Genomic DNA, 12,523 nt, shown 5'->3' on the forward strand with positions numbered 1-12,523 from the left:
TTAGTTGGCCATATATTTGTGGGTCCATTTCTGGATTTTTTATTCTGTTCCATTGATCTGAGCATCTGTTTTTGTGTCATGTCATTCATTCACTCATTCATTCATTTATTATTTTGAGAGAGACAGAGGGAGAGGGTGGGAGCAGGGGAGGGGCGGAGAGGGACAGGGAGACAGAGAGAGAATGAATCCCAAGCAGGCTCTACACTGTCAGTACAGAGCCCGATGTGAGGTTTGAACTCACAAACCACAAGATCATGACCTGAGCCAAAATCAACAGTTGGTCACTCAACCAACTGAGCCACCCAGGTGCCCCTCTCCTTCACTTCTAAAGAATAATTTCACAGGGTACAGAATTTTAGATTGTGTTTTTTTTTTTTTTCTCACAACCCTTTAAATATTTCAGTCTACTCTTCTTGCTTGCATGGTTTCTGAGAAGTTGGATATAATCCTATCTGTTTTCTCTATAGTTAAGATGTATTTTCCCTCTGGCTTCTTTCAGGACGTTTTATCTTTGATTTTTTTTTTTTCTTCTTCTTCTTCTTCTTCTTTTTTTTTTTTTTTTTGTAGTTTCAAAGTGATATGCTTAGGATCGGTTTTTGGCATTTATCCCACTTGGTATTCTCTGGGCTTCCTGGAATGGTGATTTGGTATCTGACATTAATTTGGGAAATTTCTCCATCATTTTTCAAAATTTTTTTGTTTTTCTCTCTCCCTCTTTTCCTTCTAGTACATCAATTACGCATATATTTTTTGTAGTTGTCCCACATTCCTTGAATATTCTGTTCTGTTTTTTTCAATCTTTGTTTCTTGTTTTTTCGGGTATTTTTGTTGTTGTTTTTTGTTTTTTGGGGTTTTTTTTGTTTTTAAGGTTCCCATGGATATATCCTCTAGCTCAGACATTTTTTCCTCAGCCAGTCCACTATTTAGCCCACCAAAAGCATTCTTCATCTCTGTTAGTGTTTTCATTTCTGTTAGTGATCTCTAATACTACTTTTTTTTAAAGATTCCCTTCTCTCTGCTTACATTGCCCATCTGTTCTTACATGCTGTCTATACATTAGTGCTCTTAGCATATTAATCATAGTTGCTTTTAATTCCCAGTCCAATAATTCTAACATCTCTGCATGTCTGGTTATAATTATTGCCTTGTCTCTTAAACTGTGTTGTTGTTGTTGTTGTTTTCCTTTTGCTATGCCTTGTAATTCTTGATAGCTAGATATGCTGTACTAGGTAACAGTAACTGCTGTGAATAGGCTTTTGTATTTTGGTGGTGAGATATGAGAGGAGGGGAAGTGTTCTATAGTCTTTTAATTAGGTCTCAGTCTTTTAGTGAGCTTATGCCTCTGGACTGTGAACTTCATGAGATTCCTCAGGTTTTTTTCTCCGCGTAACTTAGATGTCCAGAGCTGACTGGAATTGGTTATTTGCCTTCCCCTAGGTCTGTTAGGTTCTGATAATACCATATGAGGTTAGGCTCTGATTAACTAGTTTCTCTTGAAGGCAGGCCTTGTTAAGAACGGAGTGCTCTAGGGGTGCCCGGGTTGCTCAGTCAGTTGAGCGTCCGACTTCAGCTCAGGTCATGATCTCACAGTTCATGGGTTCAAGCCCCACATTGGGCTCTGTGCTAGCACTCAGAGCCTGGAACCTGCTTCAGATTATGTGTCTCCCTCTCTCTTCCCCACTCATGCTCTGTCTCTCTCTGTCTCTCAAAAATGAATAAATGTTAAAAGAAAACAATTTAAGAATGGAGTGCTCTATTGTATTCAAAACCTAAAGTAGAAGTGGAATTACTCCCACTGTTTACTGTGAGGACCTGGTTAAGCTCCTAAGTTTCATAATTTTGTGGGACCCTTCCATAACTGGATCCCACTGGAATTTTTAACTCTCAAGAGTTATCCACACTGGGCCTCCAACCACTCACTAATTACAACTCAGGTTTTCCTACCTGGGCACTGGTTCCCATGGCAGTTACCACTTGTGGATCTCTACTCCAGTAAGTCACAATTTCCTGTATTTGCTTATCTGTCTTTCCAGTCTTGGGGGCCAAGATTTGTCCTGTGTCCTGACCCTCTCTTAAGGATGCAAGAAGAGTTGTTGATTTTTCAGTCTGTTTTGCTTTGTACTTGTTGTTAAGACAGAGCGGTCACTTCCAAGGTCCTTTCACGCACAACAGGAGATTGGAAGTCTCCATATGCCGTATATGAAAATCTATATAACTACAATACCATTATTATATTTAAAAATTGATACTAATTCCATAGCACCATTATGTATTTATTTTAAATTTTTTTTTTAACATTTATTCATTTTTTGAGGGAGGGAGGGAGACAGAAAGAGAGAGAGAGAGAGAATGTGAGTGGGGGAGGGACAGAGAGAGAGGGAGACACAGAATCTGAAGCAGGCTCTAGGCTCTGAGCTGTCAGCACAGAGTCCAACTCAGGGCTCCAACTCACAAACCATGAGATCATGACCTGAATTAAGTCGGGTGCTTAACCGGCTGAGCCAACCAGGCGCCCCTAGCACCATCATGTATTTAGTCAGACAGTAAACTCTCTTGATTGTCCCCCATTTTTTTTTTACAGTTGATTCTTTTGGAATCAGAGGTCAAAGCTGAATTTGGCTGATAGGTTCAAAAATCTCTTTCAATCTGTAGGTTCCCAATTTCTCTTTGTTTCTGTTTTGTAAAGTATTTGTTGAAATAATATGGTTACTTTTCCCCACTGTCAGATTATAGAGCATTCTGCCATCTCCAGTGTAATAAAAGATGCAAACTACTCTCTCCCTTAATCATACATTCAATTTCTGTGTGCATTTGGGCCTATTTTGTTATTTTCTATTCTCTCCCTCTTTTTTTTTTTTTTTTTTTTTTTTTTTGGCCTGTAGTATATTCACACACCAGTACCACTTTGTTTTAATGGTGGAGCCTTTCTAATATACCTAATATAAAATAGGGCTAGTTCTCCATTTCTCTTACTTTTCAGGATTTTTCTGACAATTCTTGCTTGTTTTATCTTTTAAATAAACTTTGAAACCAGTGTGCCTAGCTTTAGGAAAGATAGCTAATGTTATTTGGGGGAGGCTTATGTTAAATATATAGGTTAACTGAGGGACGACTGACATCTTTCTGACATTAAGGCTTTCGTCTACCTATCCAAGAACACTTATGTCTTTTGGTTTGTTCAGATTTACTTTTTGATCTTAAAAGAGTGTTTTAAATATTTTCCACATATATAGGTGTTAGGCATTTTTTATTCCCAAGGTTTTATTGAGTTTTGGGGCTTGGGGGGATTTTTTTGCTCTATATAAGTGTATCTTCTTTCCAACTTTAAATTGATTTTTATTATATCATCATATTTGGAAAATAACACCTCAAAACCATCATCATTCTTTCAGTTAACCCAAAGGAAGTAGTTACCAGTGGAGTATATGCTGTTTTTCATGTATCACTCTTAAAAATTAATGTAAGAATATAAGTTTTAATTTCATTTTACATGAAATGTTATAGTACAGGAATTTGTTAAGGTAATATCTTAGAAAAAGAGATAGAAGGTTAAATTATTTGATGTTGAAAAATAAGTCAAAACATAATTCTCATGGTTAAAATATGCAGTCTTTTTTTCTATCTACTCTAAACCTCTGTCAAAATGTACCCAAAAAGTGAGTTTCCTTAAGGAGTCTGATCAGTTATCTTTGTTATTTATGTAAAAGACTGAGTAATAATCAGTTTAAAAGCTTGTATAATGTGATAAATGTGCTCCACATGTGTGTGCCCTTCATACCATTTCATACTTCAGTCTCCAATGGCTTACCCCACCAGCTTTCATTTTCCAAAGCAGTTTTTCAAAGTATTTATTTTTAAGTAAAATGCTCTTTGTCTTTCACCATGGCAGCTCTATTTCTGATTTATTTAGTAATACATTTCATCAAATTATAGGGTCTTAGCAACCTATACTTTCAGCCTTTTTCAGCAAGAATTTAATTAAAGGGAAATGGGAGGAGAATGCCCTAGGTATTCCCTGTGAAATCTCTCAAAGCTGTTTCAGAAATTACTGGTGAGGAAGAGACGTGCTCAGAAAATAGCTACTTTTGCTCCACCCACAGTGCTCAGATGGAAAGCTGAGGGCAGTGGCTTCATGAGTGGGCCTGAACTCCTTTGCTGTTTATTTTACTTCTGATAGCATGTTCTCCCTCAGCAACTAATAAAATTTATTTGGTTTGGAAAATTGTGTCTGCTAATCCAAAGGGGACAGACAGTCCAGAAATGCTGGGTGGCCTTCAACTTGTCCAATTCCTATGGCTTCAGCTCAGCAAGTTCCCCAAGCAGTGGCGTAAGGGCTGGAGCCTTTCCATGGACACTTTCCCATGGACTGAGCATCCCAGCCACATGTTGACATGGGGAGGCTGATTCAATCAGTCAGTGCAGATTACCACCCCCACACCCAACTCTTCTCCCCCCCCCTGCCCCTTGAACAGTTCCCCACATGTGCTGTGTGGTCATTTAGAAACTACATACTTTCTTTGACCAGTGCACCCTGCCCTATGTTTAGACTTCCAACTATTTGCCTACCACAGTACACCAGTGGAATTTCATGTTTTACCATTGGCCGGGTGTCTTTGGCCTTGGCTTCCAAATACAGTCATGTATTTTCAGAAATGGGCTGCCTGTGTTCTTTTAAACAGCAGATGCTTGTCCCTCTCTGTGGTTTAGATAACCTAGAAGAAATTTTTTATTCTTAGCCTAAAAATCAAACCTAACTTCTCAAGTCTATCCCTGGTGTTGCTATCACAGCCCCCTGCCGGCTGCAGGTTGCAAAAAACCTTTCTGGGAGAGCTGCTGAAATCCTTCCATAAGTCTGTGGAGTGTAAGTAATTCAGCATGACCTGACGTCTCAGGTAAATCTAAATCCATTGCTTCAAAAATATTGAGAAGTTTGATGACTGGATGGAGAGTTTTTTCCTACATGCTAGAATGAATGAATCAATTGAACAAATCAAAGGAAGAATGGATGCAGGACTGACGAACCAACTGGCCTCACGGTGCGACTGTGAATGTGCTTTTTTAGCTCAGATAAGAAAACTCAGGCTTTCAGTGTTGTCGAATAATATAGGCGAATGTATATAAATGAAAGGCTAGTGTAATACCATGGACAGAAAGGTAGCAAAGAAGTATAGTAGTAACTAAAACTCCCATTTCTATTTATTTATTTATTGAGACTCCCTGAGAGCCTCTTTTTTTTTTTTACATTAATAGGATAACAAAATTAGTCATTGAAAAAGTTGACTTTTCAAATAAAAACCTGCTGATAACTGATTTATAATAGACATTACAGTGTGTTTGGGTTTGTGTTTGGGTTTGTGTTTGTTTGGTGTTGCTGCTGTTTGCTTTGAAAAGTAATCTCTCTGCACATGTAAGTGGTGATGATGGCACAGTCCTCAAATTTGGCATGCTTCTTAGATCAAGTTTTCATGGAAATACACCTTTGGGAAAGAATACATTCTAGTGCCTTGGAATTAAGTAGTTATCCAGAAAAGCTGACCCCAATTTTTGTGGGCTTCTCTGGCAACCCAAATGGCCCTGATCTCTTTCTGGTTTGGAAAGGTGAATACTGCCTGTGTTTGTCTTGAGTGAGGAAGCTTCCTTCCCTTTGCCTCTCTGGCATTCCCTACCGACAGGCACTGCCCTCATTAGGAACTGTTCTTGAAGAGAATTGAATTCCGCGTTCTATTTTTATTACAGCTATTAAAAAACATTTGGAACCAAAATTATTTAATAAGCACCTGAACTAATTTCTTTATTATACTGCCTCTTTTTGGAAAAGATGGGGCAAACAACAGTCTCAGTATTTTGGAGAGACAAAGTACAGTTTTCTAAATGCCAAGGGGCCATCTATCTAGAAGACTCTAATAGCAGAAGATGTTGGACACAGCAGAGTGCCCTGTCAGGCTTCCCTGCTTTGTGTCAGAAGTTGTTACTAAGGCTCAGATGTTCTACATGAAAGCACTGACTGGGAGCCTCTTCCTCGTATTTTAAATGAGAAAATTATAATGTACCACACATAAGTCCCAAACACCCAATCTCATTTTCCTAAAACATAGCTATAATGCAGAAAACTTCCCATGATTAGCTAGAAGTCTGAGAGAGCCAAGTTTTTAGCTTATCATGTTTTTCTTGAATCCATTATTTTGATCAGTATCCAGGCTAGATACTGATATTGGCTTCTTAAATTTCCATAGAAATGTATATTCATTTTATCTGGTCAGACAATACAGTACAGATGTGTATGCAGAAAACTTTAGTTATCCCCTCATTATCACCCTCTAGTACTTCTGATAACCATACCTTATACTCTTGGAGACATAGACATCTGTATAAAACAATTTTTCTCTTTTTTTAAGTAGTTATATAAACAAAAAACAAAAACAGCATCATACCCTACACATGACTCTGGAACCTGTTTTTTAACCAATATATCTTGGATAACCTTCAAGGGATATAGATCCAGCTCATTTTTATAAAATAGGAACATATTCCCTGATATGAATGGACCTTAATTTATTCAGCTGCTTGTCAATGGATGCATTCAAACTGTTTTTAATTTTGTTTTTATAGTACTGCTACAGTGAATATCCTCCCAGTGATGCTTTTATTTCTGCCAGGCAGAGTCACAAAAGTATGGTTATGAAGGCCAGGAAGATGTCTGTTTCACAGTTCATTATGTGGTATGACACAACCAAATGAATAAAACCATTCCCTGTCTCACCTCTGAGAACATATGTCCCCTGTACCTACTTCAGCATGGATGTCATTCTTTGAAACTTTACTGATGTGTGAGGATGAAAATGATAGCTATGTTAGTTTACCTTTCTTTACTATTAACAAGGTTGAAATCTCCGTATTTTTATTGGCCTTTTGCATTTCTTCTTTGGTAATTTGCCTTTCCCCCCTGGTTTTATTGAGATATAATTGACATATAATGTAATTTGCCTTTTTTATTTCAAAACCAACCTGGTACACTTTTAGAACATTTTATGTAATCTGAATATGTTGGTTCAGTCAAATTCTGTTATGCAAATATATTAAGATCATATTGATTTGGTGATTTCTGCAACCAGTATTGATTATAAAAAGTTATTTTCTGGTGTTTGGGGGGCAAAATAGATTGTTTTCATTCAAATATTAAACATGGGTCCATAAATTTAATAATTCACAGCAAATAATCGAGTGTAGTCTGAATCAGAGGCAATAAAAGATAATTGTTAACATACACATTTTTTAAACTGTGAGAATAGAACAAAAGCATTATGTATTTGCTGACTTGAATGTGTAATTTTGCAGATCTTATATAAATTTTTAAGCAATGTCTTTTATTTCAGATATTTGGTGGAACTACCATTTTACCCTAGTTTCCTTGTTACATGTGTTCATGTTTATCTACTGCTCATTCCCAACAGCTCCTACCTTTGTGCTGCCAGGCATCACTCAGCCACTGTGACCTGATGGTAAAAATCACATTTAATGCACACAGCTGCTCTGAGAGCCTAGGAATGGTGCTGCCTGAAAACTGTTACTGAAGTGAGAAACTTCTCTAATGATGTACATAATTATTTCATATGGATCCTGAAAAAAGATAACATGTGGTGAAAGCAGGTCAAAAGACATCCCTGCTGTTTGGGAAGGGAGGAGCCACTGAGCAGCCATGTTCCCTCTGCACCTCAGAGTTTCCTGCCTCTTGGGGGCTTCCTGGCTCCATGACAGAGGCTACAGATACCCTTAGCCCCTGCCCAGTAGTGTTCTACTTTAGAAAGCTGGATGGAAACCGCTCCCAAGGGTCTACTAATGTGACTAAAACTGGCTGACAGCCTAGACTTTGAAAAGACTTCCCTAAATACTGGAGGGAGTGAACACAGGGTCCAGGCATCTGGGCATCTGGCTTACATGGGAAGTCCATCTGCTTGCTCCCCTGGGCCCGGGCCCCTGTTCCAAGCAGCACCTCCACTCTTCAGTCTGCAGAGTGGAGAGGCTCATGTATAACCTTAGGTAGACAACCAGCTCCAGCATCAGACCTCCTGGGTTCAGATTGTAGCTGTGAGTCCTTGGTCTCTCTCCAACTTCAGTAGCCTTTTCTGTAAAAGAAGGATAATAATGGTACCTGTTTTGTAGGATTAAACTACAGTTAACATGCTTAGCATGGTTTCAGGTGAATGCTTAATAAATGGTGGCTACCAGTCTTTAAGCCTCTCCTGTTCCTCTGCATCTGGCTTACCAGTCAGCTCTGCTGTCCCGCACACTACACCTCTGTGCAGCCTCCTGGTGTTGCTTCTGTCACAGCTGTCCCTCTGAAGACCTGTCACCAGTAATGGCTGCACTTCCATCCTCTCTCATTGACTGCTCTTGGCTTCTATCAAAACCATGACCTTGGGGAAGTCAGAGGGGGCCTGTCCAGTGCAATGCGTGTGGTTCCCTCCCCTCCCATGTCCTCAGTCTCAGCAGTGCTGATCAGAGCCAGACCTTCCTTCTCTTCCTGGATGACATTATTCTCTGCTTGTGTATCTCCTACCTCCTCCGTCTGCAACTTCTCCTTATCTACCTGTTGTCACTGCTCAGGGCACAGACCTGGGCCCTCTTCTTCCCCGATGGAGTTCCCCGATGGGCCCTTGGAGTTCTCCACTCTTGTGTCACTCCATGCTGGCTGACGGTTCCTTAATATGTATCTTCAGCCCAGATAGCTCCCCAGAACTTTGAACTTGGATATTCAAGGGCCTACTTTATCCCTCTTTTTTGAGCGCTCCTCAGATATTCTAAATTCTATTAAAAAATAAATTTAAAAAAATGGGGCACCTGGGTGGCTCAGTCAGTTAAGCATCCGACTTTAGCTCAGGTCATGATCTCCCAGTTGGCGAGTTCAAGCCCCATGTCGGGTTCTGTGCTGACAGCTTGGACCCTGGAGCCTGCTTCAGATTCTGTGTCTCCCTCTCTTTCAGCCCCTCCCCTGCTCGTGCTCTCTCCCTCTCTCTCCCTCAAAAATAAACATTTAAAAAACAAGTAAATTCGTACACCCCAAACTGAGCTCTTAATAAATCCTTCACAAATCTTCTCTTTCCTTCTTTCCATTGGAGTAATGCTAGATCCATCCAGCTCGTTGCTCAGGAAACCTGGGACAACTTTGATTCCTACCTCACCTTCACCACCTCTCATCAAATTCATTGCCAGTTCCTCTTGATGTTACTGCTAAAATACATTCCAGATACTCTTCACGTCTCCACTGCCACCTGGGTCACACCAGCTCCCAGCTCCCCCTGGGCTCCCTGCACCCATTCTAGTCCCGCACTCCGTTCTCTGTGCTGCAGCTGGAGTGATCTTTGATTGTAACTTACATCCTGGCACTCCTCTGTGTAAAGTCCTTCAGGCCAGAATGATCACTGAATAGAATCCCAGAGCCTTCCTTCCTTTGGTACCACCTCATCACAGGCCACCTCACCTTTGCACTCTGGGGTTTCTCTCTTCTTCTGACCTTGCTCTTCCCTGTCTCGGGACCATCACAGCTGCCATTCCCCCAGCTGGAATGCCCTTCCGGCTACTCTTCACCTAGCTAATCTCAGCTCAGCTGGAGAGGTGATCCCTGACCACCCAATCTAAATTGGGACACTTCTCTTATTCTGTTTTACCTCAGCCTGTCCTTTTTCTTAATGCCTTTTTCTCAGTTTTGGTGTGTGTATGTGATGTGTACCTCCCACCGGGCCCCAAAACAGACCTAGTCTGTTTTGTTCCCAGTTTTCTGGCCTGTACCTGGCACACAGAAGTGTTCCGTCATCTTCCTTGAGTGAATGACCACCATCTCCTTGCCATTGAGTATAACAGGGGAGGTGGCATGGGAATTGCAGCCTAGAGCACCGGTGGCATCCATGGGTGGCCCCCAGATGTGCCAGGTGATGCAGGGGTGGGGGCACCATGGCAGTTGTTCTTTGCCAGGCGTGGGGAGATGGGGGAAAGGGGTCCAGCAGGACTTCCCAGAAGAGTTGAAGCTCAGGGTGAGAATGTGAGATCAGAGAGTCAGAGGGAGGCCTTTATCCTGCCCTCTGTTTGCTTCTCTGAGACTCGTTCCAACTCATCAGCTTTGTCTAGCCTTGCCCCAGAGTTAATCCAGGACAGAGGTCTGCAGGAGTTATGCTGAGGGAGAAGAAAAAAGAGAAATCACGAGAAATTGCACCGTGACTCCGCCTATTCATTTCCTGCTCCTGCACCCATTCCCTGGGCTTCACGCCAGCTCCTGCAGAGAAATGGCCCAGAAGCCATGGTGAAGGGAAAGCCCTGAAGGGGTTTTTTGGTAATAAGGAGGCTTTGTGCCCTCAGCTTTTGTTTTTCTTACTAAAGGCAGTAAACATCTTTGGCAGAACCTGGAAAGCACTCTGTGGTGCTGCAGGTGAAGAGGCAGGAGGCCTTCCTTGGGAAAGTAGGGCTGAAAGAAGAAAGAGAAGTCTCACCAGGCCAGAACAGGCCGACTGTTCACAGGGAGGGCCCTGTGGGGACGGCCACCAGTGGCTCAGAGTTAGACAGGTGTCTCCTCACTCTACCTCCCAGGAGGTAGAACCCCTGATTCACCGACCTGACACAGGAGGAACCTCCACATACCTTCTTCTATGGAAACACAGCTCCACAAAATGTTCAGGGCGCAGAGTACCATGGTAGGGATCAACTCTGGATCTACCAGGTCATAACCACCATATATGAAATTGTTACTAAAGGAAAAAAATTTTTTTTAACTTTCAAGCAACAGATTTGCAAATACAGTTACTGAACGTTTACTAGATGTCAAGCATTGTGCTAATCTTCGTACATGTATAATTACTGCATTTGATACCTCTGAGAACACTATGAGGGAGATAGGCCCATTTTACAGATGAGTAAGCTGAGGTTTGGAGGTTAAATAATTTTCTCAAAAGCCATCCAGTTAGTCGGTGGTAGCTCTGGGACTCAAACCCAGGTCTGATTACACATATTAAATCTTTATGATGTACTTTAAAACATAATTTTTTTTTTTAATTTACATCCAAGTTCATTGGCATATAGTGCAATAATGATTCAGGAGTAGAATCCAGTGATTCATCCCCTACGTATAACACCCAGTGCTCATCCCAACAAATGTCTTCCAAACATAACTTTTTTTTTAAATTAGGGATGTATACCTCAAGGCCTTTTTCCATCTTATTTTTTATCACTTTCTTCCATCACTGATATTTGTTTATCCTTTTTGAAAGCATTTTTTTTCCTTTGAGCATTTCTCTGATTTCTTGAGTTGAATTGGAAGCAAATTCACATTATTTTGCAAATGGACACTTGGTGAATTTCACGGATACTATAAATATTAACTGCTGCTGACCATGATGAAAAGATTCACAAGCTGGATTCGTGACTGCATTTTGATCTCTCTCAGTCTTGTTTTCTCAGTAACCCTTTTCTGTTCAAAATTTTGTTTGTTTTTTGCTGAAAGGAAGAAGATTTCTCTCCCCACATCAGCTGTCATCTGCCTCTGGCTTCGGCACCTTCCCAGCCTTGAAAAAGCAACACTGCATCTTTTTGAAAAGCTAATCTCCAGTGAGAGAAATTTCCTGAGAAGGATCGAATGCTTTTTGAAAGATTCATTGCTGGTACGTGCTGGGCTTTGATTAGGAGAAAACCCCTTAAAGAGGATGCTGGGTATCATCTCTTTTTCTCAAAGCAAGGGGAAATGTAAACAGAATTTTAATGTATCTGCATTTTGTTGTAGAAATACCAGTGGCCGGGCTTTTCTGCATACTTGGAGCATGTATTGAAAATGGGGCTTCTAGATTTACTTGACTGATGCACCTTCTATGGCATATTCACAAGAATTGATATTAGAGCACACTGTTTTCAAACGATATTTCTTATTTCCATATGAAAAGTTAGTTTTAAAAAATGAAGATCTTATGAATGAGAGGAGGAATAAAACAAAACCCTAGAAGAAATATTAAAGCAACAAAAACAAGGAAGAATTCTGTAAGTTTTCTTTTGGTATAAGCCTTCCAGCCTTGAACCCTCCTCCCCCGATGTGGCTCGCCTATCCTCCCTTGTACTTGGGACTTCTTGGGCCTGGGAATTTGGGGACTCAGTGGGCCAAATGGAATGGCCTCATTGCCTAATCCAGTGTTAGGTGGCAGGGTTCACAGGCAGCCCCCAGAACCTGAGGGGTGGGGCTGTTTTCTTTTTGTAGGAGGCAACTCTGGAATTTATGTGCATTTTTGTAAGAGCAGGAATAAAGACCAATGCTGCCTGAAAAAAACAGTCAAAAACTAAGGGAGGTGCCTTGCTCCCTGTGCCTCTGTTTTACCAGAACCCCTGTGGTTTCTAACATGCTTTCTCATTAGCTGTCATAACCTGGGGAAGATAGGGCGCAGAGATTTTCTTCCTGCTGTACAGATGGAGAAAATTAGTTCAGAGATGGGGAAGTCAGATCTTCAGTTGGGGGCAAGAAAACTGGCAGGAGAGTGTATTCACCTCCCCACTT

The 12,523-nt window shown here is 40.9% G+C and overlaps 1 protein-coding gene across 7 annotated transcripts in view; it reads left to right on the forward strand.

Moving 5' to 3' along the window:
* The window catches only part of FANCC (FA complementation group C), a 264,563-nt gene that overhangs the window by 207,064 nt on the left and 44,976 nt on the right, over positions 1-12,523 (forward strand). For all 7 annotated transcript variants that reach the window (XM_058695498.1, XM_058695504.1, XM_058695505.1 and 4 more), the window contains one exon: positions 11,489-11,645. In XM_058695498.1, coding sequence (XP_058551481.1) covers positions 11,489-11,645 — 157 coding nt within the window. The remainder of the gene's footprint in view (positions 1-11,488; positions 11,646-12,523) is intronic.

This window comes from Neofelis nebulosa, chromosome 12 (genome assembly GCF_028018385.1).
Source record: "Neofelis nebulosa isolate mNeoNeb1 chromosome 12, mNeoNeb1.pri, whole genome shotgun sequence".
NCBI classification, from domain to species: domain Eukaryota; kingdom Metazoa; phylum Chordata; class Mammalia; order Carnivora; family Felidae; genus Neofelis; species Neofelis nebulosa.